The sequence below is a fragment of the Scyliorhinus canicula genome, chromosome 29, assembly GCF_902713615.1.
Source record: "Scyliorhinus canicula chromosome 29, sScyCan1.1, whole genome shotgun sequence".
NCBI lineage: Eukaryota > Metazoa > Chordata > Chondrichthyes > Carcharhiniformes > Scyliorhinidae > Scyliorhinus > Scyliorhinus canicula.
This window is the reverse complement of record NC_052174.1, coordinates 15137717-15162498: the sequence shown is the minus strand read 5'-3', so window position 1 is coordinate 15162498 and position 24782 is coordinate 15137717. Positions and strand designations below refer to the sequence as shown.

Genomic DNA, 24782 nt, shown 5'->3' with positions numbered 1-24782 from the left:
CCAGAGGCCGGTGGGCCTGCCGTTTGTTCAAGGGAGGGAGCGCCAGAGGTGAGAGGGGCTGGAGGAAATCTGCTGCCTCCCTCATTCTTCGTTCTCCCCCACCAGCCCTGCCCCCTTCTCCTCCTTCCACCCCCCCCCCCCAATTTCCCACCGGCTAACGGAACATTTCTCCATCGCTGTGAAGGCCGTCAGCCTCTGCCCCACCCACAGAGAGAGGCCTGCCACCCTGTTCCTGCCAAGGCCCGAAATGAGAGTGGCGATGCTCCCGTCACGCTCCCTACGAGACCGCTCCATAACCGAGATGTGAAGCTGAATAAATTGGGCCTACGGTCAATGAGGAGAGGAGATCTCATTGAGACAGAAATGATTCTGAGTGCAGGGGGTGGTGTGTGATCGTGTGGGCGCTGAGAGTTCTCCACGGGGGGGGGGGCGGGGGTGATCGTGTGGGCGCTGAGAGATTGTTTCTGCTGGTCGGGGAAGACGGGGAGGTGGAGCCTCAGGTTACAGGGTGCAATCCTTTGGGACCCAGATGAGGAAACTTCTTCACCACGGAGGTCTGAGGATCTGCCTCTCCATTAAGCTGACATTTACACTGCAGCAAAGTTACTGTGAAAATCCCCTAGTCGCCACATTCCGGCGCCTATTCGGGTACACAGAGGGAGAATTCAGAATGTCCAATTCGCCTAACAGCACGTCTTTCGGGACTTGTGGGAGGAAACTGGAGCACCCGGAGGAAACCCACGCAGACACGGGGAGAACGTGCAGATTCCGCAGAGTGACCCAAGCCGGGAATCGAACCCGGGACACTGGAGATGTGAGTGCTAACCACCGTGCTTTCCTGGGAGGCTTTCGATCTTGCAGTGGGTGTGGAGAGAGAGAGAGAGAGAGACAGCAGCCACATCATCTGATGGAGGGTGTTTTCCACAGTCCGTGAGAACAAGCGAGCGAAGTAAGATGATCACCGTTTGCATCAGGCGTTCATCAGGGATTCATGCTGCTTTCCTTCCGTGCGTCCATCCACCCTCGCATTTATTTACTCTCAATGATTATTTTTATTTTATTTTTTTTTCCTCTTTCGAGTGCAGGCAGAGCAATACCAGACGATACCAGGAAGGGGAGGAGAGTAGAGAACAGAAAGCAATATTTTAAAGTCTTTTTTTTGTCATTTTTCTTCTTCTTCTGCGCTGTGTGTTTTTTTTTCAGTTTGCACGAGTTTTTTTTCTTAAAATAAGGAAGTTATGTACAGAGGCAAGCCAAGATTTTGTACAACCGATAGCTCAGGCTCCACAGACGGATGGCCCCCATCGTGCTTCGCAAGGTGAGGGGCTGGTCATTTTTGTTTCTTTCATTTGTTCGTTCGAAGGTCCTTGTTATTTGCTTGCTTTACACACGAAGCATGCACAAGCGAGTTTTGCACAGTGCGGAAACATACAGCTCACACGCAAGGCTGTCCTCTTTTTCTTATAAAACATTTTTCTTAAATTCCTCTGCCCATCCCAAAAGTGGAGAGAATGAAAGAACGAAAAAAATTGTGTGTGTGTGTACACATACATGTGTGTGTGTGACTTGTGTACGTGTGTTTGTGTATATGTGTGTGTATGTGTGTGTATCTGTGTGTGTGTGTATCTGTGTGTGTGTATATCTGTGTGTGTGTATCTGTGTGTGTGTGTATCTGTGTGTGTGTGTGTATCTGTGTGTGTGTGTATCTGTGTGTGTGTGTATCTGTGTGTGTGTATCTCTGTGTGTGTGTATCTGTGTGTGTATCTGTGTGTGTGTATCTGTGTGTGTGTATCTGTGTGTGTGTATCTGTGTGTGTATATCTGTGTATATCTGTGTGTATCTGTGTGTGTATATCTGTGTATATCTGTGTGTGTGTATCTGTGTGTGTATATCTGTGTATATCTGTGTGTGTATATCTGTGTGTATCTGTGTGTATAAAGGGGGGGTCAGATCCTGCGAGAGATGACAGCAGTTTGTAGAAGCTCGGGATGGGCCAGGATTAGCATGGATGAGATCAGTCAGCAGTTGTAGGGAGTTATCCTAGAGTCTTTCCCTGGAAGGGACCCAGATATATGGGCCAGAATGCTCCTCGATGACGTGCTTGGATCGGATGTAGATCTCCTCGAAACTGTCACCGTCCACAATCGCTGCAAAAAAGAGGGAGAGACACAGGATGTCAGTTTGAGGAGGAAAACCTCATAACGAGGGAATTGCAGTGGGACGTCCGGTGATGGCGGGCGGGAGGCAGCCACACACTGGAGGGGCTCCCGCTCAGGAATAGAAATTTTGGGGTTTTAACGCCTGGTCCCAGGGGCAACGTAGGCTGAAAAAGCTGTGAGAAGGCGCAGGGAGGAGAAATGTCCAAGCTTGGGGAAAAAACGGCCGTGAAAAAGGGGTTAACATAAGTCCGCTGGTGAGTGGAAAAGTCAGCGCAGGAACTGTAAGGAAAGCGGAGGCTGCGGCACCACAGGGGGCCGCATCGCTCACAGCAGAAGAAATGACCAAAATGATGGTTGTGGAACTTGAAAAATAGTTCACAAAGCACATGGAAGCGATGAACGAAATGGGGGCAATATTGAAAGTGCTGGTGGAGGAGGCGATTGCCCCGGTGAGGGCGGCGATATCAAGAGTAGCGCGGAGGTGCAGGAGCAAGGTGAGACACTGAAGGAAGTGGAAGAGGCATTATTGAAGCACAGTGATCAACTCGCCTCGATGGGGAAGGAGTTGCAGAGGGTGATAGAGACCAACAAGGGTCTGCGAGCCAAAATGGAAGACCTGGAAAACAGATCCAGGCGGCAGAATCTGATCGTGGGTCTGCCTGAAGGGGTGGAAGGCCCGAGGCCGACGGAGTACTTTGCCACGATGTTGGCGAAGCTATTGGGGGAGGGGGACAATCCCTCTCGATACGAACTGGATCAGGCTCATCGGTTGTGGAGGCCCATACCAAAAGGTGAGTGAGCTGCCAAGAGTAGTGACTTTGTGTTTCCGTAGGTACAGCGTGAAGGAGAAGGTCCTGTGCTGGGCAAAGCAGAAGCGGGTGGTGCAGTGGGCTGGAGCTGGTACATGTGTATACCAGGACTTTACGGTGGAGCTGGCGAGGAGGCGGGCTGCCTTCAGCCGGGTGAAGAAGGCACTGTACATCAGCAAGGTGCAGTGTGGCATATTATATCCAGCTAAGTTGGGGGTGACCTACAAATCCAAGGACTTTTATTTTGGGATGGCGGAAGAGGCGGAGGAGTTTGCGAAGGCAGAAGGACTGTGGCAGAATTGAGAAATGGGACTGAGAGGGTGTCGTGTACCAATGTAGCCTCATGTAACTTTATTTTTTCCCTGCGTGTTGGTGTTTGTACTAAATGAATTGACGCTGTATATATTTGGACAAGGGAAGAGTTGGGACTTACATTTGCAATGATGGTTCTTTGGGGCTTGGGTGTGTACTAAAGGGTACTAAGGGTTGTGTGCTAAAGTGGATTTTTTGGTTTCCCTGGGAGCGGGCTAGGGGGAAGGAGACCCGGGCGGGGGCCTCCACGCTGGCCGGTTTAAGCCGGCCAGTGACCGGGAGTGAGGTGGGGAGAGCGGCTGCGGCCATCGGAGCCTGACAGAACAGCTTTCGGTGAGTCTAGCTGGGGTGGAAAGTTGGGGGAAGGAACCGAGGTTGGGGGGGAGGAGTTTACAAGAGGAATTGGAGGGGAGGAGTCGTGGAGGGGGGGTGTCTGCAATTCATGGGTGTCATTCACGGTACTCTGTTGGGGATTGGATGGCGTTGAAAAGGGGGGGGGGTTTTAGAGGGGGGGGTGGACTGTATATGTCAACGGTGACCATCGGCCGTTCCTGATTCCTTTTTTTCCTCCTTGAGAGATTTGTTTTATTTGATGTTTATATTGTCAGGTGGGCCGTTGTTTGGCCGGGGGGGGGGGGGGGGGGGGGGGGGATGGGATCATTGTTAATAAGGGGATTGACATTGTATTCGTTACCGTTTACTGTTTGTTGGTGGGGGTGTAAATTGTGAAGAAAATTGTCACGAGTAGGCTTCAAATGAAGTTACTGTGAAAAGCCCCTAGTCGCCACATTCCGGCGCCTGTTCGGGGAGGCTGTTACGGGAATCGAACCGTGCTGCTGGCTTGCCTTTGGTCTGCTTTCAAAGCCAGCGATTAGCCCTGTGAACTAAACAGCCCCTTGGGCACACCCTGTGGGAGCGAGACCCACATTCTCCCCACTCCCTGTGGGAGTGAGACCCACATTCTCCCCACTCCCTGTGGGAGGGTGTCCCACATTCTCCCCACTCCCCGTGGGAGCGAGTCCCACATTCTCCCCACTCCCCGTGGGAGGGTGTCCCACATTCTCCCCACTCCCCGTGGGAGCGAGTTCCACATTCTCCCCACTCCCCGTGGCAGCGAGTCCCACATTCTCCCCACTCCCTGTGGGAGCGAGTCCCACCTTCTCCCCACTCCCCGCGGGAGCGAGTCCCACATTCTCCCCACTCCCCGTGGGAGCCAGTCCCACATTCTCCCCACTCCCCGTGGGAGCGAGTCCCACATTCTCCCCACTCCCCGTGGGAGCGAGTCCCACATTCTCCCCCACTCCCCGTGGGAGTGAGTCCCACATTCTCCCCACTCCCCGTGGGAGCGAGTCCCACATCCTCCCCACTCCCCGTGGGAGCGAGTCCCACATTCTCCCCACTCCCCGTGGGAGCGTGTCCCACATTCTCCCCACTCCCCGTGGGAGCCAGTCCCACATCCTCCCCACTCCCCGTGGGAGACAGTCCCAAATTCTCCCCGCTCCCTGTGGGAGCGAGTCCCACATCCTCCCCACTCCCTGTGGGAGCCAGTCCCACATTCTCCCCACTCCCCGTGGGAGCGAGTACCACATTCTCCCCACTCCCTGTGGGAGCGAGTCCCACATCCTCCCCACTCCCTGTGGGAGCGAGTCCCACATTCTCCCCACTCCCCGTGGGAGCGAGTCCCACATTCTCCCCACTCCCCGTGGGAGCCAGTCCCACATCCTCCCCACTCCCCGTGGGAGCCAGTCCCACATCCTCCCCACTCCCCGTGGGAGACAGTCCCAAATTCTCCCCGCTCCCTGTGGGAGCGAGTCCCACATCCTCCCCACTCCCTGTGGGAGCCAGTCCCACATTCTCCCCACTCCCCGTGGGAGCGAGTACCACATTCTCCCCACTCCCTGTGGGAGCGAGTCCCACATCCTCCCCACTCCCTGTGGGAGCGAGTCCCACATCCTCCCCACTCCCTGTGGGAGCGAGTCCCACATCCTCCCCACTCCCTGTGGGAGCCAGTCCCACATTCTCCCCACTCCCCGTGGGAGCGAGTCCCACATCCTCCCCACTCCCCTGTGGGAGCGAGTCCCACATTCTCCCGACTCTCCGTGGGAGCGAGTCCCACATCCTCCCCACTCCCTGTGGGAGCGAGTCCCACATCCTCCCCACTCCCTGTGGGAGCCAGTCCCACATTCTCCCCACTCCCCGTGGGAGCGAGTCCCACATCCTCCCCACTCCCCTGTGGGAGCGAGTCCCACATTCTCCCGACTCTCCGTGGGAGCGAGTCCCACATCCTCCCCACTCCCCGTGGGAGCGAGTCCCACATTCTCCCCACTCCCCGTGGGAGCGAGTCCCACATCCTCCCCACTCTCCGTGGGTGTCCCACATTCTCCCCACTCCCCGTGGGAGCGAGTCCCACATCCTCCCCACTCCCTGTGGGAGGGTGTCCCACATTCTCCCCACTCCCCGTGGGAGCGAGTCCCACATTCCCCCCACTCCCTGTGGGAGCCAGTCCCACATTCTCCCCACTCCCCGTGGGAGCGAGTACCACATCCTCCCCACTCCCTGTGGGAGCGAGTCCCACATTCTCCCCACTCCCCGCGGGAGTGAGTCCCACATTCTCCCCACTCCCCGTGGGAGCCAGTCCCACATTCTCCCCACTCCCCGTGGGAGCGAGTCCCACATCCTCCCCACTCCCCGTGGGTGTCCCACATTCTCCCCACTCCCCGTGGGTGTCCCACATTCTCCCCACTCCCCGTTGGTGTCCCACATTCTCCCACACTGAAATAATTAGTGGCTCTCTTGTGTTTATGGCCAATAGTTTAGTTTAAACAACCTCTTGACATATCCCCTGTCCAATCCATCCAGCATTTATCCCTGTATCGATAGCTGGAATCTTTAAACATCTGACAGGGCTCTGCATGTCTGACGTATCGACAGAGACTCTTTGGGGGCCATGGCTTCTGATGGCACCCTTCAAAGTATCTGGGCAAGGGGCTGCTTGCAAGCTGGTCACGCACCTGAGAAACACTCGGTGAATTCTTGTTCCAATTTCACAGCTCTCTCGTACGCCTTACGGGCTTGTTCCTCTGTCAGTCTTTTATTAATCTCCCTGTAACACAAAACATGGAGTAACTGGAACCATCCTTTGTCCATTCCACTGCATTGGGTACGCAGTCCTCTGCCAAGCTCAGAGCACACACTCACCCATCCCCATCAATCAGGCAACTGGGCCATTATCAATTGACTTCCTTTCACAGGACCTGAATTTAAGTAGCGCTTTCACCACCTGGGAATCTCCCAGTTTACCAGCTACTAAAGCACCGTTCTCCCAATGATGTTGATTGAGGGATTGATGAATTGTCAGTTTAGCATCTCATCCAAAACACAGGACCACAGACAGTGCGGCACTCCCTCAGTACTGACCCTCTGACAGTGCGGCACTCCCTCAGTACTGACCCTCTGACAGTGCGACACTCCCTCAGTACTGACCCTCTGACAGTGCAGCACTCCCTCAGTACTGACCCTCTGACAGTGCGGCATTCCCTCAGTACTGACCCTCTGACAGTGCGGCACTCCCTCAGTACTGACCCTCTGACAGTGCAGCACTCCCTCAGTACTGACCCTCTGACAGTGTGGCACTCCCTCAGTACTGACCCTCTGACAGTGCGGCATTCCCTCAGTACTGACCCTCTGACAGTGCAGCACTCCCTCAGTACTGACCCTCTGACAGTGCGGCACTCCCTCAGTACTGACCCTCTGACAGTGCGGCACTCCCTCAGCACTGACCCTCTGACAGTGCGGCACTCCCTCAGTACTGACCCTCTGACAGTGCGGCACTCCCTCAGTACTGACCCTCTGACAGTGCGGCACTCCCTCAGTACTGACCCTCTGACAGTGCGGCACTCCCTCAGTACTGACCCTCTGACAGTGCGGCACTCCCTCAGTACTGACCCTCTGACAGTGCGGCACTCCCTCAGTACTGACCCTCTGACAGTGCGGCACTCCCTCAGTACTGACCCTCTGACAGTGCGGCACTCCCTCAGTACTGACCCTCTGACAGTGCAGCACTCCCTCAGTACTGTCCCTCTGACAGTGCGGCACTCCCTCAGTACTGACCCTCTGACAGTGCGGCACTCCCTCAGTACTGACCCTCTGACAGTGCGGCACTCCCTCAGTACTGACCCTCTGACAGTGCGGCACTCCCTCAGTACTGACCCTCTGACAGTGCGGCACTCCCTCAGTACTGACCCTCTATCTGAGGGTCGAGGCTGCCACCCTTTGCGGCTCGGCGCTGGTCGTGGATTCCCGGTTCGATCGGTGTGTCTGGTTGTTTATCCATTACACTGCCTGGTGCCTATTACAAGATGGGCCGATATTCCTGGCCTCCGTGTGGAAGGAAGTGTTTGCTTTCTAGAAGGTAAATTACGGCGAGGAAGAGCTGCTGGCAAACCACGTTGACAATGTTTTCTCACGTCCGCGATCGGTGGGGTTCTGGAGCTCGACATCCGAAACATGATGGAAAATTGCTGGGGTGGAGGTATTGCCGCGCCCTCTGGTGGTGATCTTTGGGGTTTCAGAGCTGCCGGAGCTGTTGGAGAAGGGGGTGGGGACTGACGTCGTGGCTTTAGTCAAGTCCGATGGTCAATTCTACTGGAGTGGAGGTGGATGGAGCCAGCAAGGGGGTCGGCTGGTTGGGGAACACAGCAGAATTCCTTCAACTGGAGAAGAGAAAGTTCCCCCTTTGGGGCTCCAAGTGAGGGTCTGGGCGAGATGGAGGCCTGTTTGAGGATCTCTTCATTGGCAGCGGAGGGGTGGTGGGAGCGGGCTGATCAATTGTATGTTCGTGCCTCTTTGAAAAGGTAAATTGTCCGACTCTGCCCAGTCCTGGCAAGGCACCGGGAGGATGTTCAGGGCAGTGGAGAGTGTGCAGGACCCAGGAACCAGGCTAATCCCCGAGAGCAAATGGGCAAGCAAAGGCATGGAGGTGATGAAACCCCCACAGGGTGGGGGGGGGTAACAATGGGTCTCGGAGTAGGCAGTGTGACAGGGGAGATGGTGGCGGGGGTCAAACCGGGGTGGGGGGGGGAAAGGGGGCAGGGGCAATCAGGGTATGGACAGCAGCAGGTTTTAGGGGTGAGGGGAGCAAATGTGTTTTGCAGGAAACAGTGTGCAGGGAGAATGGGGGCTGAATTGGGCTTACTCTATCCCGGACGGCTAGCACGCCCCCCCCCCCCCCCACCACGCCGAACCCCAAAAGGTGGAAATCTGCCAATCTGATACTCACAGGATATTTTCCAGCGACTTCGGTCTGATGAAAATGGCGATGGGGTGAAGGTGGGCTGCCTGTAACCGGCGCACCGCGTTCGCTGATACATCCAGGATGCAATGCTTCCCCTGTGCAGACAGAGAGAAAACTTGGCTTATTGTGAGCAGACAGGGAGGGGGAGGGAGGGAAGGACCCCCCAGGCAGAGGCACAGAGAGCGGGGGGGGGGGGGGGGGGGGATTCTGAATATCCAGCTACAAACAATCCACTTTCAGGTAGAGAGAATCTCACAGGGTCGGAAGGAAAAGAGATGGCAACAAAAAAGGAGGAGGTCTGCGAGACACAGACACTGACAGACCGATATAGACACAGCAAGATTCAATATGGATGGTAAACAGCAGAAAGGTAATCCCCAATCCTCAAGATTAACATAACAGTTTCATTGATAGATCTAGCAGGCAGCATTGTAAAATGGTTACAGCATGGACCATTCAGCCCCTCGCCTCTGTGCTGGCCCTCTGCCTTGGCAATTCACCCCCATGTCTCACTCCCTCTGCTCTTCCCCCTTGGTCTCTGCTGCTTCACAGCCCCTTTCGGAAAAGCCCGGATTTAAGTCCGTCCCCCCCCCCCACCTCTCTCTCCTCCCCCCCCCCCCCCCCCCTCTCTCTCCTCTCCCCCCCCCCCCCCCCCCCCCACCTCTCTCTCCTCCCCCAAACCTTCTCAGCCAAGTGCATTCCAGATCCTCAGCGCTGGCTGCTGAAGGAAGCACTGGCTCGCCTCCCCTTTTGTTCCTCTGTCCACCACTTGTATGGACCCATCAGCCACTAACCGCGACTTTAGGGCAGTATTACCAGGTGTTACAGCGTACTGGGCAAGAACTGGTCTGTAGTACCCCCTACTTCTGCAGAGCTGGGCATTGGTGCAATGCACGCAGCCAGCACCAGGGGGCAGCATTGCTCTTTGGGACAGAGTAAATGCCAGGCTTGAATTCTCTGGGGGTGGCAGGGTGCCCCCCACTACCCCTGTTGCCGTGAGTGGCGCACAATCCACGGTGGGGAGTATTCCCCCCCTCTGGCACCTCGGCTCCACAGGGATGCAGGAACGGATGTAGGAACGTGGCCTGGGTCGGAGTCGCCGCCGTGTTTACCTGCTCCGCCACCTCCCGTACCGACTGGACACTGGTACCGTACAGGTGGCTGTTATACTGGCCCGCCTCAATAAACCTGTGGCTCTGGATGTCCGTCTCCATCTGATCGCGCGATGCCACAAAGTGGTAATCTCGCCCGTCCACCTCGTAGTCACGTTTGGGTCGGGTCGTGTCTGCGGAAAGAGTGAAAATGTTCTCCTCATCTGTCTGAAATAAGCGACCCCTTTATTTTCCAACAGTGACCCCGAGTTCTAGATTCTCTCACAAGAGGAAACATCCTCTCCACATCCATCCCTGTCGATACCCCTTTTTGTCATGTCAGAGGGTACCTTTAAGAAATGGGTGTTTATAAAATAGCTGTCGTGGGTGTACCTTTAAGAAATGGGGGGGGTTTATCAATGATGTCAGAGAGTGGGTGGAGCTGGGCTGCCTGCTTTTACTTACGCTTTGGGCTGTCTGCTACAGGCTGTTTTAGTTTTGTTTTAGATTTGGAGAAGCTGCAGCCACAGAGAGATGTGTATGAATCTCTGCAAGCTAAAGAATGTTCACATGGTGATTTCAAAGTGGTAACTGCTCGCAGTAGAGTATTTAAACCTGCTGTCCTTCTGCAAAAACGGTTCTCGTCTTATGCGTGTCTAACAGAGTACAGTATTCTTTTGGGGGAAGGGGGGTGTATTTGAATCGATGGTTGCTAAGATGTTTACTGCATGTTTATAAAATGTTAACTGGGTTCACAGAATAAACATTGTTTTTGTTTAAAAATACTTTAGATCTCTGTTCACACCTGTAGAGTGGGCCGTGTGCTCCCCATAACCACAATCTATTGAAAGTTGTGGATCAGGTGAACTCCATGATACACTTTGGGGTTCTCTGAACCCTGGACCATAACACCCTCAGGATTTATTTCAGTCACCTTCTAAACTCCAGCGGATACGAACCTAACTCCTCCAACCTTTCCTCATAATAAGAAGTCTTACAGCACCAGGTTAAAGTCCCACAGATTTGTTTGGAATCACTAGCTTTCGGAGCACTGCTCCTTCCTCAGCTACGCTCTGAAAGGTAGTGATTCTAAACAAACCTGTTGGACTTTAACCTGGTGGTGTAAGACTTCTTACTGTGCCCACCCCAGCCCAACGCCGGCATCTCCACATTGTGGCTACCCAGATAGCCCACTCATTCCTGGTATTACTCGGGTAAACTTTCTGTGACCGCCCTTCAGTTCATTTAATCAGGGGACCAAAACTGTGCACAACACTCCAGACATGAACTCACCATTGCCCTGTATAACCTCCCTACTTTCCATTCCCCTCGCAATAAACAATAATATTCTGTTAACTTTCCTAATTACTCACTGTACCTCTGTACTCGCTGTTTGTGATTCACGCTCTAGGACACCCAGATCCCTCTGTACCTCAGAATCTCTCGCCATTTAGATAATGCGGTTATCTTTATTCTTCATGCCAAAATGGACAAGTTCACACTTTCCCACATTATTCTCCATTTGCCAGATCATTGCCCACTCACTTAATCTGTGTGTGGGTCCATCCCTTACATTTTTAAAACATTTGTTGGAATAAGACCATATAGGAGCAGAATGAGGCCACTCGGCCCATCGAGTCTGCTCCACCATTCGATCATGGCTGATATGTTTCTGATCCCCATTCTCCTGCCAGAACCCGTATTCCAAATCTGAGCCGGTTAGGTGGATTGGCCAGAATAAATCGCCGTGTCCAGGGCCTGTGCAAGTTCGGTTACGGGGGGATAGGGCGGAATGGATGGGGGGAGTGGACATGCGTAGAGTGCTCATTCCAAGGTTCGGTGCAGACCCGATAGGCCGAATGGCATCTTTCTGCACTGCACGGATTCAATAACCTCTGATCCCCTTATTAATCAAGAACCTATCTATCTCGGTCTTGAAGACACTCAGCGATTTGGCCTCCACAGCCTTCTGCGGCAAAGAGTCCCAGAGACGGCGATATCCAGGTCGTACTGAGCGGAGAGAGTGAGGTGACTGATTTGGGCCTGGCACACGATTCACCCGTTGGGCGCAACGCAACAGGGGAGCTGAATTGAACCCTCTACTGAATGATTGAAAAATAGATCCTCATGTTTAATGGATGAATGGACTCTGCTGTTTGACGAGTAAATAGACTCTGTTTGCTGTTTGACATCTTATCCTGCCTCCGAATTATTGGCACCCAGAGTGAGAATTGGATCAGGGTCTGGGGTGTGCGACAATATCTAAAGCAGGGCGTGTCGAAAGGGGTGTTAATCTCTCACGGTCAGAGAGGGAAACAGTTCCAGTGTCATTGCATCTGCCCAGGCCACACAGACTCAGGATCACATACTCACGTGGCACACACGATCCAAACTTGTCCGGGAATTCGGACAACAAGTCATCGTTCACCCGGTCCTTGGTGGGTCCCAGGATGATAATCGGACGAGCGTAGTGAACTGCAGATAATGGAGAGAGAATTACAATTTCTCCAGCACCGTTCCATCCCTCTGGAGTCCCAAAAGCACTCCCTCAGTGCTGACCCTCTGACAGTGTAGCACTCCCTCAGTACTGACGCTCTGACAGTGCGGCACTCCCTCAGTACTGACCCTCTGACAGTGCGGCACTCCCTCCGTACTGACCCTCTGACAGTGCAGCACTCCCTCAGTACTGGCCCTCTGACAGCGCGGCACTCCCTCAGTACTGACCCTCTGACAGTGCGGCACTCCCTCAGTACTGACCCTCTGACAGTGCAGCACTCCCTCAGTACTGACCCTCTGACAGTGCGGCTCTCCCTCAGCACTGACCCTCTGACAGTGCAGCACTCCCTCAGTATTGACCCTCTGACAGTGCGGCACTCCCTCAGTACTGACCCTCTGACAGTGCAGCACTCCCTCAGTACTGACCCTCTGACAGTGCAGCACTCCCTCAGTACTGACCCTCTGACAGTGCGGCACTCCCTCAGTACTGACCCTCTGACAGTGCAGCACTCCCTCAGTACAGACCCTCTGACAGTGCAGCACTCCCTCAGTACTGACCCTCTGACAGTGCAGCACTCCCTCAGTACTGACCCTCTGACAGTGCGGCACTCCCTCAGTACTGACCCTCTGACAGTGCGGCACTCCCTCAGTACTGACCCTCTGACAGTGCGGCACTCCCTCAGTACTGACCCTCTGACAGTGCGGCACTCCCTCAGTACTGACCCTCTGGCAGTGCGGCACTCCCTCAGTACTGACCCTCTGACAGTGCAGCACTCCCTCAGTGCTGACCCTCTGACAGTGCGGCGCTCCCTCAGTACTGACCCTCTGACAGTGCGGCACTCCCTCAGTACTGACCCTCTGACAGTGTGGCACTCCCTCAGTACTGACCCTCTGACAGTGCAGCACTCCCTCAGTACTGACCCTCTGACAGTGCGGCACTCCCTCAGACTGACCCTCTGACAGTGCGGCACTCCCTCAGTACTGACCCTCTGACAGTGCGGCACTCCCTCAGTACTGACCCTCTGACAGTGCGGCACTCCCTCAGTACTGACCCTCTGACAGTGCGGCACTCCCTCAGTACTGACCCTCTGACAGTGCGGCACTCCCTCAGTACTGACGCTCTGACAGTGCGGCACTCCCTCAGTACTGACCCTCTGACAGTGCGGCACTCCCTCAGTACTGACCCTCTGACAGTGCGGCACTCCGTCAGTACTGACCCTCTGACAGTGCGGCACTCCCTCAGTACTGACCCTCTGACAGTGCGGCACTCCCTCAGTACTGACCCTCTGACAGTGCGACACTCCCTCAGTACTGACCCTCTGACAGTGCGGCATTCCCTCAGTACTGACCCTCTGACAGTGCGGCACTCCCTCAGTACTGACCCTCTGACAGTGCGGAGCTCCCTCAGTACTGCAGCCTCTGGACTGGGCCTTGAACCCACAATCTCCATGCCCTAGCAGGAGATAATTTGGTAAAGATTTCAGGGACGTGACTCACCTTCCATTTGTAGAACGGCCTCGTAGCTCAACACGCGCTCGTCCCTGCCGCCTGAGAGAAAAGGAAAATCGTTGGTGGTCACAACCTGGGAGTGGTCAACACTCACTGACTGGATTGAGATATTGGACTTATGGGGGAATGTATTGACAGCTAACCAGCCTCTACTGGGTAAACTAGTTAAAAAATAGTTAAACAGTTAAACTGATAAAATGCCCCAGTAGAGATTATCACACAGAAACTAACATTGAGACACATGGGCTGAAATTAGGGCAGGTGACCAAACATTCAGTCAAACAGTTTGATTTGAAGGAGAGTCTTAAAGAAGGAAGAGAGAGAGAGAGATGGAGAGGTTTTGGGATGGAATTCCAGAGCTTTCTCCCCCCCCCCTCCCTCCCCCTCCGCAGGCAGCTGAAGGCACGGTGGAGCGACGGGAATCAGGGAATGATCATGCGTCAGGAATTGGAGGGCTGCAGAATTCTCAGAGGGTTGTAGGGACTGGAGGAGGTTACAGGGATAGGGAGGGGTGTAGGGGCTGGAGTAGGTTACAGAGATAGGGAGGGCTGGAGGGACTGGAGGAGGTTACAGAGATAGGGAGGGTTGTAGGGACTGGAGGAGGTTACAGGGATAGGGAGGGGTGTAGGGGCTGGAGTAGGTTACAGAGATAGGGAGGGGTGGAGGGACTGGAGGAGGTTACAGAGATAGGGAGGGTTGTAGGGACTGGAGTAGGTTACAGAGATAGGGAGGGTTGTAGGGGGTTACAGAGATAGGAAGGGGGTGTAGAGGCTGGAGGTGGTTACAGAGATAGGGAGGGTTGTAGGGGCTGGAGGAGGTTACAGAGATAGGAAGGGTTGTAGGGGCTGGAGGAGGTTACAGAGATAGGGAGGGTGTTGGGGCTGGAGGAGGTTACAGAGATAGGGAGGGTTGTAGGGGCTGGAGGAGGTTACAGAGATAGGGAGGGGTGTAGGGTCTGGAGGAGGTTACAGAGATAGGGAGGGGTGGAGGAGGTTACAGAGATAGGGAGGGTTGTAGGGTCTGGAGGAGGTTACAGAGATAGGGAGGGTTGTAGGGTCTGGAGGAGGTTACAGAGATAGGGAGGGGTGTAGGGCTGGAGGAGGTTACAGAGATAGGGAGGGGGTGTAGGGGCTGGAGGAGGTTACAGAGATAGGGAGGGGGTGTAGGGGCTGGAGGGGGTTACAGAGATAGGGAGGGGTGTAGGGGCTGGAGGAGGTTACAGAGATAGGGAGGGTTGTAGTGGCTGGAGGATGTTACAGAGATAGGGAGGGGTGTAGGGGCTGGAGGAGGTTAGAGAGATAGGGAGGGTTGTAGGGGCTGGAGGAGGTTAGAGAGATAGGGAGGAGGGGGTGAAACTGTGGCGTGTTTTGAAATTACAGGTGGCGATATTACAATTGACTGATTGCCAGCCGGGATCCCAGGTAAGTCTGTGAGTACAGGCACTGGGCGTGGAATTGATCTCGGGGTGTTTAGGATAGGGCAGTGGGCTGTTGGACATTACAGCATCACGTTCGCGAAGGAGCCTTTCCTGTATCGGCTCTGGGACACGCTGGAGAGGGGCTGAATGGCCCTCCTCCTGTTCCTATGTAACAGGCTCTATAGGGGCTGAATGGGGCCTCCTCCTGTTCCTGTGTAACAGGCTGGAGAAGGGGCTGAATGGGCCTCCTGTTCCTGTGTAAACAGGCTGGAGAGGGGCTGAATGGGGCCTCCTCCTGTTCCTGTGTAACAGGCTGGAGAGGGGCTGAATGGCCCTCCTCCTGTTCCTGTGTAACAGGCTCTATAGGGGCTGAATGGGGCCTCCTCCTGTTCCTGTGTAACAGGCTGGAGAGGGGCTGAATGGGCCTCCTGTTCCTGTTTAACAGGCTGGAGAGGGGCTGAATGGCCCTCCTCCTGTTCCTGTGTAACAGGCTCTATAGGGGCTGAATGGGGCCTCCTCCTGTTCCTGTGTAACAGGCTGGAGAAGGGGCTGAATGGGCCTCCTGTTCCTGTGTAACAGGCTGGAGAGGGGCTGAATGGGCCTCCTGTTCCTGTGTAACAGGCTCTATAGGGGCTGAATGGGGCCTCCTCCTGTTCCTGTGTAACAGGCTCGAAGAGGGGCTGAATGGGGCCTCCTGTTCCTGTGTAACAGGCTGGAGAAGGGGCTGAATGGGGCCTCCTCCTGTTGCTGTGTAACAGGCTGGAGAGGGGCTGAATGGGCCTCCTGTTCCTGTGTAACAGGCTGGAGAGGGGCTGAATGGGGCCTCCTCCTGTTCCTGTGTAACAGGCTGGAGAAGGGGCTGAATGGGTCTCCTCCTGTTCCTGTGTAACAGGCTGGAGAGGGGCTGAATGGCCTCCTCCTGTTCCTGTGTAACAGGCTGGTGAGGGGCTGAATGGGCCTCCTCCTGTTCCTGTGTAACAGGCTGGAGAGGGGCTGAATGGGCCTCCTCCTGTTCCTGTGTAACAGGCTGGAGAGGGGCTGAATGGGCCTCCTCCTGTTCCTGTGTAACAGGCTGGAGAGGGGCTGAATGGGCCTCCTCCTGTTCCTGTGTAACAGGCTGGAGAGGGGCTGAATGGGCCTCCTCCTGTTCCTGTGTAACAGGCTGGAGAGGGGCTGAATGGGCCTCCTCCTGTTCCTGTGTAACAGGCTGGAAAGGGGCTGAATGGGCCTCCTCCTGTTCCTGTGTAACAGGCTGGAGAGGGGCTGAATGGGCCTCCTCCTGTTCCTGTGTAACAGGCTGGAGAGGGGCTGAATGGGCCTCCTCCTGTTCCTGTGTAACAGGCTGGAGAGGGGCTGAATGGGCCTCCTCCTGTTCCTGTGTAACAGGCTGGAGAGGGGCTGAATGGGCCTCCTCCTGTTCCTGTGTAACAGGCTGGAGAGGGGCTGAATGGGCCTCCTCCTGTTCCTGTGTAACAGGCTGGAGAGGGGCTGAATGGGCCTCCTCCTGTTCCTGTGTAACAGGCTGGAGAGGGGCTGAATGGGCCTCCTCCTGTTCCTGTGTAACAGGCTGGAGAGGGGCTGAATGGGCTTCCTCCTGTTCCTGTGTAACAGGCTGGAGAGGGGCTGAATGGGGCTTCCTCCTGTTCCTGTGTAACAGGCTGGAGAGGGACTGAATGGGCCTCCTCCTGTTCCTGTGTAACAGGCTGGAGAGGGGCTGAATGGCCTCCTGTTTCTGTGTAACAGGCTGGAGAGGGGCTGAATGGCCTCCTGTTTCTGTGTAACAGGCTGGAGAGGGGCTGAATGGCCTCCTGTTTCTGTGTAACAGGCTGGAGAGGGGCTGAATGGCCGACTTTCCACCAGGTTTCAGCGTTTAAACATTGCAGCGAGTCGGGCTGTTCGAACTCTCCCCACCGACAACACCATGGTGTGAGTGTCTAAACAGGAGTTGAGATGGCGAGGTTGACAGGGGGGTGGGGGGGGGGGGGGGGGGGATCCCGATCTTACCTTGTGAGCCTCCTCCGTCACCCAGACCGGGGATATCCTGGCAGCCGGGAAAAACACACACAATCCTTATTGAATGGACAGGAATCGAGCGGGCTCACCATATCATCATTCCCTGGGATTATCGACAGAATCTGACACCCCACCGACACCCCCTACCCACCCGAGACGCACAACCTCGCCCATTCGCCTCAAACGGGCTAGTACAGACACGTCAGGCTGAACGGCCTGGTTCTGTCACATTCCGCGCGCAGGAAAGGTGATGGACGAGAGCGTTGCCTTCGATTTACATTTGTGCAGGTGTTGCGCCAACAACAACCTGCATTGATATAGTTCCTGTCGCGCAGCAAACCAGCCCCGAGGTGTTGGCAAAGGGGCGATTTCCCAACACAGTTTCACCCTCGGCCGAAGGAGGCATCAAGGACAGGGGACCAAAGGTCAGATTTAATCATCTTTATTATTGTCACAAGCAGGCTGACATTAACACTGCAATGAAGTTACTGTGAAAAGCCCCTAGTCGCCACATTCTGGCGCCTGTTCGGGTCACAGAGGGAGAATTCAGAATGTCCAATTCACCCAACAAGCACGTCTTTCGGGACTTATGGGAGGAAACCGGAGCACCCGGAGGAAACCCACGCAGACACGGGGAGAAGGTGCAAACTCCGCACAGACAGTGACCCAAGCCGGGAATCGAACCCGGGACCCTGGCGCTGTGAAGCCACAGTGCTAACCGCTGTGCTACCCTGCCGCCCAGTTTTCGAGGGGGAGGGAGGAAGTTTAGTGAAGGAATTGGGGAGAGCGCAGGGCCCCCAGGCAGCTGGATGCACGGCCGTCGATGGTTTTCGTTAACGTGACAGCTTCCACGCGCACATGGAGGTCGTCCCCGCCTGTTAGCTCCGCCTCACGTTAGCCCGCTGCCCGTTCCAACGCGTCCCCGCCTGTTAGCTCCGCCTCACTCACGTTAGCCCGCTGCCCGTTCCAACGCGTCCCCGCCTGTTAGCTCCGCCTCACGTTAGCCCGCTGCCCGTTCCAACGCGTCCCCGCCTGTTAGCCCCGCCTCACGTTAGCCCGCTGCCCGTTCCAACGCGTCCCCGCCTGTTAGCTCCGCCTCACGTTAGCCCGCTGCCCGTTCCAACGCGTCCCCGCCTGTTAGCTCCGCCTCACTCACGTTAGCCCGCTGCCCGTTCCAACGCGTCCCCGCCTGTTAGCTCCGCCTCACGTTAGCCCGCTGCCCGTTCCAACGCGTCCCCGCCTGTTAGCTCTGCCTCACTCACGTTAGCCCGCTGCCCGTTCCAACGCGTCCCCGCCTGTTAGCTCCGCCTCACTCACGTTAGCCCGCTGCCCCGTTCCAACGCGTCCCCGCCTGTTAGCTCCGCCTCACTCACGTTAGCCCGCTGCCCGTTCCAACGCGTCCCCGCCTGTTAGCTCCGCCTCACGTTAGCCCGCTGCCCGTTCCAACGCGTCCCCGCCTGTTAGCTCTGCCTCACGTTAGCCCGCTGCCCGTTCCAACGCGTCCCCGCCTGTTAGCTCCGCCTCACGTTAGCCCGCTGCCCGTTCCAACGCGTCCCTGCCTGTTAGCTCCGCCTCACTCACGTTAGCCCGCTGCCCGTTCCAACGCGTCCCCGCCTGTTAGCTCCGCCTCACGTTAGCCCGCTGCCCGTTCCAACGCGTCCCTGCCTGTTAGCTCCGCCTCACTCACGTTAGCCCGCTGCCCGTTCCAACGCGTCCCCGCCTGTTAGCTCCGCCTCACTCACGTTAGCCCGCTGCCCGTTCCAACGCGTCCCCGCCTGTTAGCTCCGCCTCACGTTAGCCCGCTGCCCGTTCCAACGCGTCCCCGCCTGTTAGCTCCGCCTCACGTTAGGCCGCTGCCCGTTCCAACGCGTCCCCGCCTGTTAGCTCCGCCTCACGTTAGCCCGCTGCCCGTTCCAACGCGTCCCCGCCTGTTAGCTCCGCCTCACGTTAGCCCGCTGCCCGTTCCAACGCGTCCCCGCCTGTTAGCTCCGCCTCACGTTAGCCCGCTGCCCGTTCCAACGCGTCCCCGCCTGTTAGCTCCGCCTCACTCACGTTAGCCCGCTGCCCGTTCCAACGCGTCCCCGCCTGTTAGCTCCGCCTCACTCACGTTAGGCCGCTGCCCGTTCCAACGCGTCCCCGCCTGTTAGCTCCGCCTCACGTTAGCCCGCTGCCCGTTCCAACGCGTCCCCGCCTGTTAGCTCCGCCTCACTCACGTTAGCCCGCTGCCCGTTCCAACGCGTCCCCGCCTGTTAGCTCCGCCTCACGTTAGCCCGCTGCCCGTTCCAACGCGTCCCCGCCTGTTAGCTCCGCCTCACTCACGTTAGCCCGCTGCCCGTTCCAACGCGTCCCCGCCTGTTAGCTCCGCCTCACTCACGTTAGCCCGCTGCCCGTTCCAACGCGTCCCCGCCTGTTAGCTCCGCCTCACGTTAGGCCGCTGCCCATTCCAACGCGTCCCCGCCTGTTAGCTCCGCCTCACTCACGTTAGCCCGCTGCCCGTTCCAACGCGTCCCCGCCTGTTAGCTCTGCCTCACGTTAGCCCGCTGCCCATTCCAACGCGTTTATGGCCCTGGGTCCAGAACAGGCTCCGTTCCCAGCTGGACCCTCGGGCGATCGCACGCAGCCGATTGCCCAGTTCCTGTCTCTGTATTCAGCCACCGTACCCCGCCACTTTGAACAGCTCTTTACTCACCCTCTCCTTGCTCTTTAGTCTCGGCCACTCTTTTCTTTCAACCCTGTCGGGAAACATTAAAAAAACAAGGTGAGTGAGGAGAGGAAGCCGGTCGGTGGGAAGCAGCTCACACTCACCCCGCTCGCAGTCAGGGACACACATAACAGCAACAAAGTGCTTCAGACAACCAGATCAGTGTTCGAGGGAGGTAGGCCGTAAGATGGAGATAGGTCGTAAGAGGGGGATAGGCATAAGAGGGAGATGGGCCATAAGAGGGAGATAGGTCGTAAGAGGGGGATAGGTCGTAAGAGGGGGATAGGTCGTAAGAGGGGGATAGGTCGTAAGAGGGAGATCAGACATAAGATGGAGACAGGACTTAAGAGGGAAACAGGTCTCGAGATGAAAATAGGCTAAGATGCAGTTCGGCCGTAGAGGGAGATCGGACAAAAGAGGGCGAAAGGCCACAAGATGGCGATAGGACGTAAGAGAGGGATAGGCCATAAGATTGAGATAGGATGTAAGAGAGAGTTAAGCCGTGAGAGGGAAATAGGCCTCAACATGGAGATGAAATGAATGAATGAAATGAAAATTGAAAATCGCTTATTGTCACGAGTAGGCTTCAAATGAAGTTACTGTGAAAAGCCCCTAGTCGCCACATTCCGGCGCCTGTTCGGGGAGGCTGTTACGGGAATTGAACCGTGCTGCTGGCCTGCCTTGGTCTGCTTTCAAAGCCAGCGATTTAGCCCAGTGCTAAACAGCCCCAGTATGGGGCAGTAAGATGGAGATAGGCCGCTGTCAGTAAGTAAGTCCTCCAGAGCTCAGCATTTCCTGAATAGAACAAAACATTCACTGAAAAGTGGTCACAGAGAAGCCAATGCGATGTGTTAAATTCATCAGAGAGATCCTCACTTTAACATCCATCTAATATTGCCACCTCTGACAGTGTGGCTCTCCCTCAGTACTGACCCTCTGACAGTGCGGCACTCCCTCAGTACTGACCCTCTGACAGTGCGGCACTCCCTCAGTACTGACCCTCTGACAGTGCGGCACTCCCTCAGTACTGACCCTCTGACAGTGCGTCACTCCCTCAGTACTGACCCTCTGACAGTGCAGCACTCCCTCAGTACTGACCCTCTGACAGTGCGGCACTCCCTCAGTACTGACCCTCTGACAGTGCGGCACTCCCTCAGTACTGACCCTCTGACAGTGCGGCACTCCCTCAGGACTGACCCTCTGACAGTGCGGCACTCCCTCAGTACTGACCCTCTGACAGTGCAGCTCTCCCTCAGTACTGACCCTCTGACAGTGCGGCACTCCCTCAGTACTGACCCTCTGACAGTGCGGCACTCCCTCAGTACTGACCCTCTGACAGTGCAGCACTCCCTCAGTACTGACAGAGGAGAATTGTATTTTTATGCTCGAATAGATTGGGTGGGATTTGAACCCATGACATTGAACCTTGGCGACGGACCATTTCCCGTTGAGCTGAGTGCTGGGGAAACTGGGACATGTGGTATTAATGTCCGATGAGCCTGGAGCTGCTGTTTACTGTACCTCCTCTTGCTGGGAATGAAACCGATCTCCTCACTTTCTCCATCGGAGTGAACCTTCCTCGCCTGCCACCATTCCTCGTCTGAGGCATCAATCACGTGCAGGATATCACCAAATCGGAAACTGAGGGCTTGGCTCAGGAATCCACAATCCTTCGTCTTGTCGTAGTCGAACAGAGCTCTGTGGGCGAACAAGGGGAGAGGGTGAGTGATGTTAGAGTGAACACAGGGCAGAGGAGCAGTTACCCAACTCCAACAGTGACTCTGACAGCGACCCAGTGACTCTGACAGCGACCCAGTGACTCTGACAGTGACCCAGTGACTCTGACAGTGATCCAGTGACTCTGACAGTGATCCAGTGACTCTGACAGCGACCCAGTGACTCTTACAGTGATCCAGTGACTCTGACAGCGACCCAGTGACTCTGACAGTGATCCAGTGGCTCTGACAGTGACCCAGTGACTCTGACAGTGATCCAGTGACTGACAGTGACCCAGTGATTCTGACAGCGACCCAGTGGCTCTGACAGCGACCCAATGATTCTGACAGTGATCCAGTGACTCTGACAGTGATCCAGTGAGTCTGGCAGTGACCCAGTGACTCTGGCAGTGACCCAGTGATTCTGACAGTGACCCAGTGACTCTGACAGTGACCCAGTGACTCCACCAGTGACTCCATCAGTGACCCAGTGACTCCACCAGTGACCCTGTGACTCTGACAGTGACCCAGTGACTTTGACAGCGATCCAGTGACTCTGACAGTGACCCAGTGACTCTGACAGCGACCCAGTGATTCTGACAGTGATCCAGTGACTCTGACAGTGACCAGTGATTCTGACAGCGATCCAGTGATTCTGACAGTGACCCAGTGATTCTAACAGTGATCCAGTGACTCTGACAGTGACCCAGTGACTCTGACAGTGACCCAGTGGCTCTGCCAGCGATCCAGTGACTCTGACAGTGACCCAGTGACTCTGACAGTGACCCAGTGGCTCTGCCAGCGATCCAGTGACTCCACCAGTGACCCTGTGACTCTGACAATGACCCAGTGACTCTGACAGTGATCCAGTGACTCTGACAGTGACCCAGTGACTCCTCCAGTGACCCCACCAGTGACCCAGTGACACTGACAGTGACCCAGTGACACTGACAGTGACCCGGTGACTCTGAGAGTGATCCGGTGACTCTGACAGTGATCCAGTGACTCTGACAGTGATCCAGTGGCTCTGACAGTGATTCAGTGGCTCTGACAGTGATTCAGTGGCTCTGACAGCGATCCAGTGGCTCAGACAGAGATACAGTGACTCCACCAGTGACCCAGTGGCTCTGACAGTAACACAGTGGCTCGTACAGTGATCCAGTGACTCCACCAGTGACCCAGTGGCTCTGACAGTGACCCACTGGTTCTGATAGTGACCCAGTGACTCTGACAGCGACCCGGTGACTCTGACAGTGAGCCAGTGATTCTGACAGTGAGCCAGTGACTCTGACAGTGACCCAGTGACTCTGACAGTGACCCAGTGATTCTGACAGTGAGCCAGTGACTCTGACAGTAACCCAGTGACTCTGACAGCGTTCCAGTGACTCTGACAGCGACCCAGTGATTCTGACAGCGACCCAGTGACTCTGACAGTGACCCAGTGACTCTGACATTGAGCCAGTGACTCTGTCAGTGACCCAGTGATTCTGACAGTGACCCAGTGATTCTGACAGTGACCCAGTGGCTCTGACAGCGACCCAGTGATTCTGACAGTGATCCAGTGACTCTGACAGTGACCCAGTGACTCTGACAGCGATCCAGTGACTCTGACAGTGACCCAGTGACTCTGACAGTGATCCAGTGACTCTGACTGCGACCCAGTGACTCTGGCAGCAATCCAGTGACTCTGGCAGTGATCTAGTGACTCTGACAGTAACCCAGTGACTCTGGCAACGATCCAGTGACTCTGACAGTGACCCAGTGACTCTGACAGTGATCCAGTGACTCTGACAGCGACTCAGTGACTCTGACAGTGACCGAGTGACTCTGACAGCGATCCAGTGAGTCTGACAGCGACCCAGTGACTCTGGCAGCAATCCAGTGACTCTGGCAGTGATCCAGTGACTCTGACAGTAACCCAGTGACTCTGGCAGCAATCCAGTGACTCTGATAGTGACCCAGTGACTCTGACAGTGACCCAGTGACTCTGACAGTGATCCAGTCTCTCTGAAAGTGACCCAGTGACTCTGACAGTGATCCAGTGACTCTGACAGTGACCCAGTGACTCTGGCAGCAATCCAGTGACTCTGATAGTGACCCAGTGACTCTGACAGTGACCCAGTGACTCTGACAGTGATCCAGTGACTCTGAAAGTGACCCAGTGACTCTGACAGTGATCCAGTGACTCTGACAGTGACCCAGTGACTCTGACAGTGATCCAGTGACTCTGACAGTGACCCAGTGACTCTGACAGTGATCCAGTGGCTCTGCCAGCGACCCACTGATTCTGACAATGAGCCAGTGACTCTGACAGTGACCCAGTGACTCTGACAGCGACCCAGTGATTCTGACAGCGACCCAGTGACTCTGACAGCGATCCAGTGACTCTGACAGCGACCCAGTGATTCTGACAGCAACCCAGTGACTCTGACAGCGATCCAGTGACTCTGACAGTGTCCCAGTGACTCTGACAGCGACCCAGTGACTCTGACAGTGACCCAGTGACTCTGACAGTGATCCAGTGACTCTGACAGTGTCCCAGTGACTCTGACAGCGACCCAGTGACTCTGACAGTGTCTCAGTGACTCTGACAGCGACCCAGTGTCTCGGACAGTGACCCAGTGACTCTGACAGTGATCCAGTGACTCTGACAGCGACCCAGTGACTCTGACAGCGATCCAGTGACTCTGACAGCGACCCAGTGATTCTGACAGCGACCCAGTGACTCTGACAGTGACCCAGTGACTCTGACATTGAGCCAGTGACTCTGACAGCGATCCAGTGACTCTGACAGCGACCCAGTGACTCTGTCAGTGACCCAGTGATTCTGACAGTGACCCAGTGGCTCTGACAGCGACCCAGTGATTCTGACAGTGATCCAGTGACTCTGACAGTGACCCAGTGACTCTGACAGCGATCCAGTGACTCTGACAGTGACCCAGTGACTCTGACAGTGATCCAGTGACTCTGACTGCGACCCAGTGACTCTGGCAGCAATCCAGTGACTCTGGCAGTGATCTAGTGACTCTGACAGTAACCCAGTGACTCTGGCAACGATCCAGTGACTCTGACAGTGACCCAGTGACTCTGACAGTGATCCAGTGACTCTGACAGCGACTCAGTGACTCTGACAGTGACCGAGTGACTCTGACAGCGATCCAGTGAGTCTGACAGCGACCCAGTGACTCTGGCAGCAATCCAGTGACTCTGGCAGTGATCCAGTGACTCTGACAGTAACCCAGTGACTCTGGCAGCAATCCAGTGACT

The 24782-nt window shown here is 55.7% G+C and overlaps 1 protein-coding gene across 1 annotated transcript in view; it reads right to left on the bottom strand.

The window, feature by feature from the left end:
- Positions 1-1819: 1819 nt before the first annotated feature.
- LOC119958335 (disks large homolog 4-like) overlaps positions 1820-24782 on the bottom strand; it is a 72397-nt gene continuing 49434 nt past the window's right edge. Inside the window, exons 18-26 of the mRNA XM_038786775.1 lie at positions 21322-21498; positions 19789-19831; positions 17091-17127; positions 13658-13708; positions 12038-12139; positions 9686-9858; positions 8559-8668; positions 6292-6383; positions 1820-2147 (exon numbers count right to left, since the gene is read on the bottom strand). Coding sequence (XP_038642703.1) covers positions 2041-2147; positions 6292-6383; positions 8559-8668; positions 9686-9858; positions 12038-12139; positions 13658-13708; positions 17091-17127; positions 19789-19831; positions 21322-21498 — 892 coding nt within the window. The 3' untranslated portion in view covers positions 1820-2040. The remainder of the gene's footprint in view (positions 2148-6291; positions 6384-8558; positions 8669-9685; positions 9859-12037; positions 12140-13657; positions 13709-17090; positions 17128-19788; positions 19832-21321; positions 21499-24782) is intronic.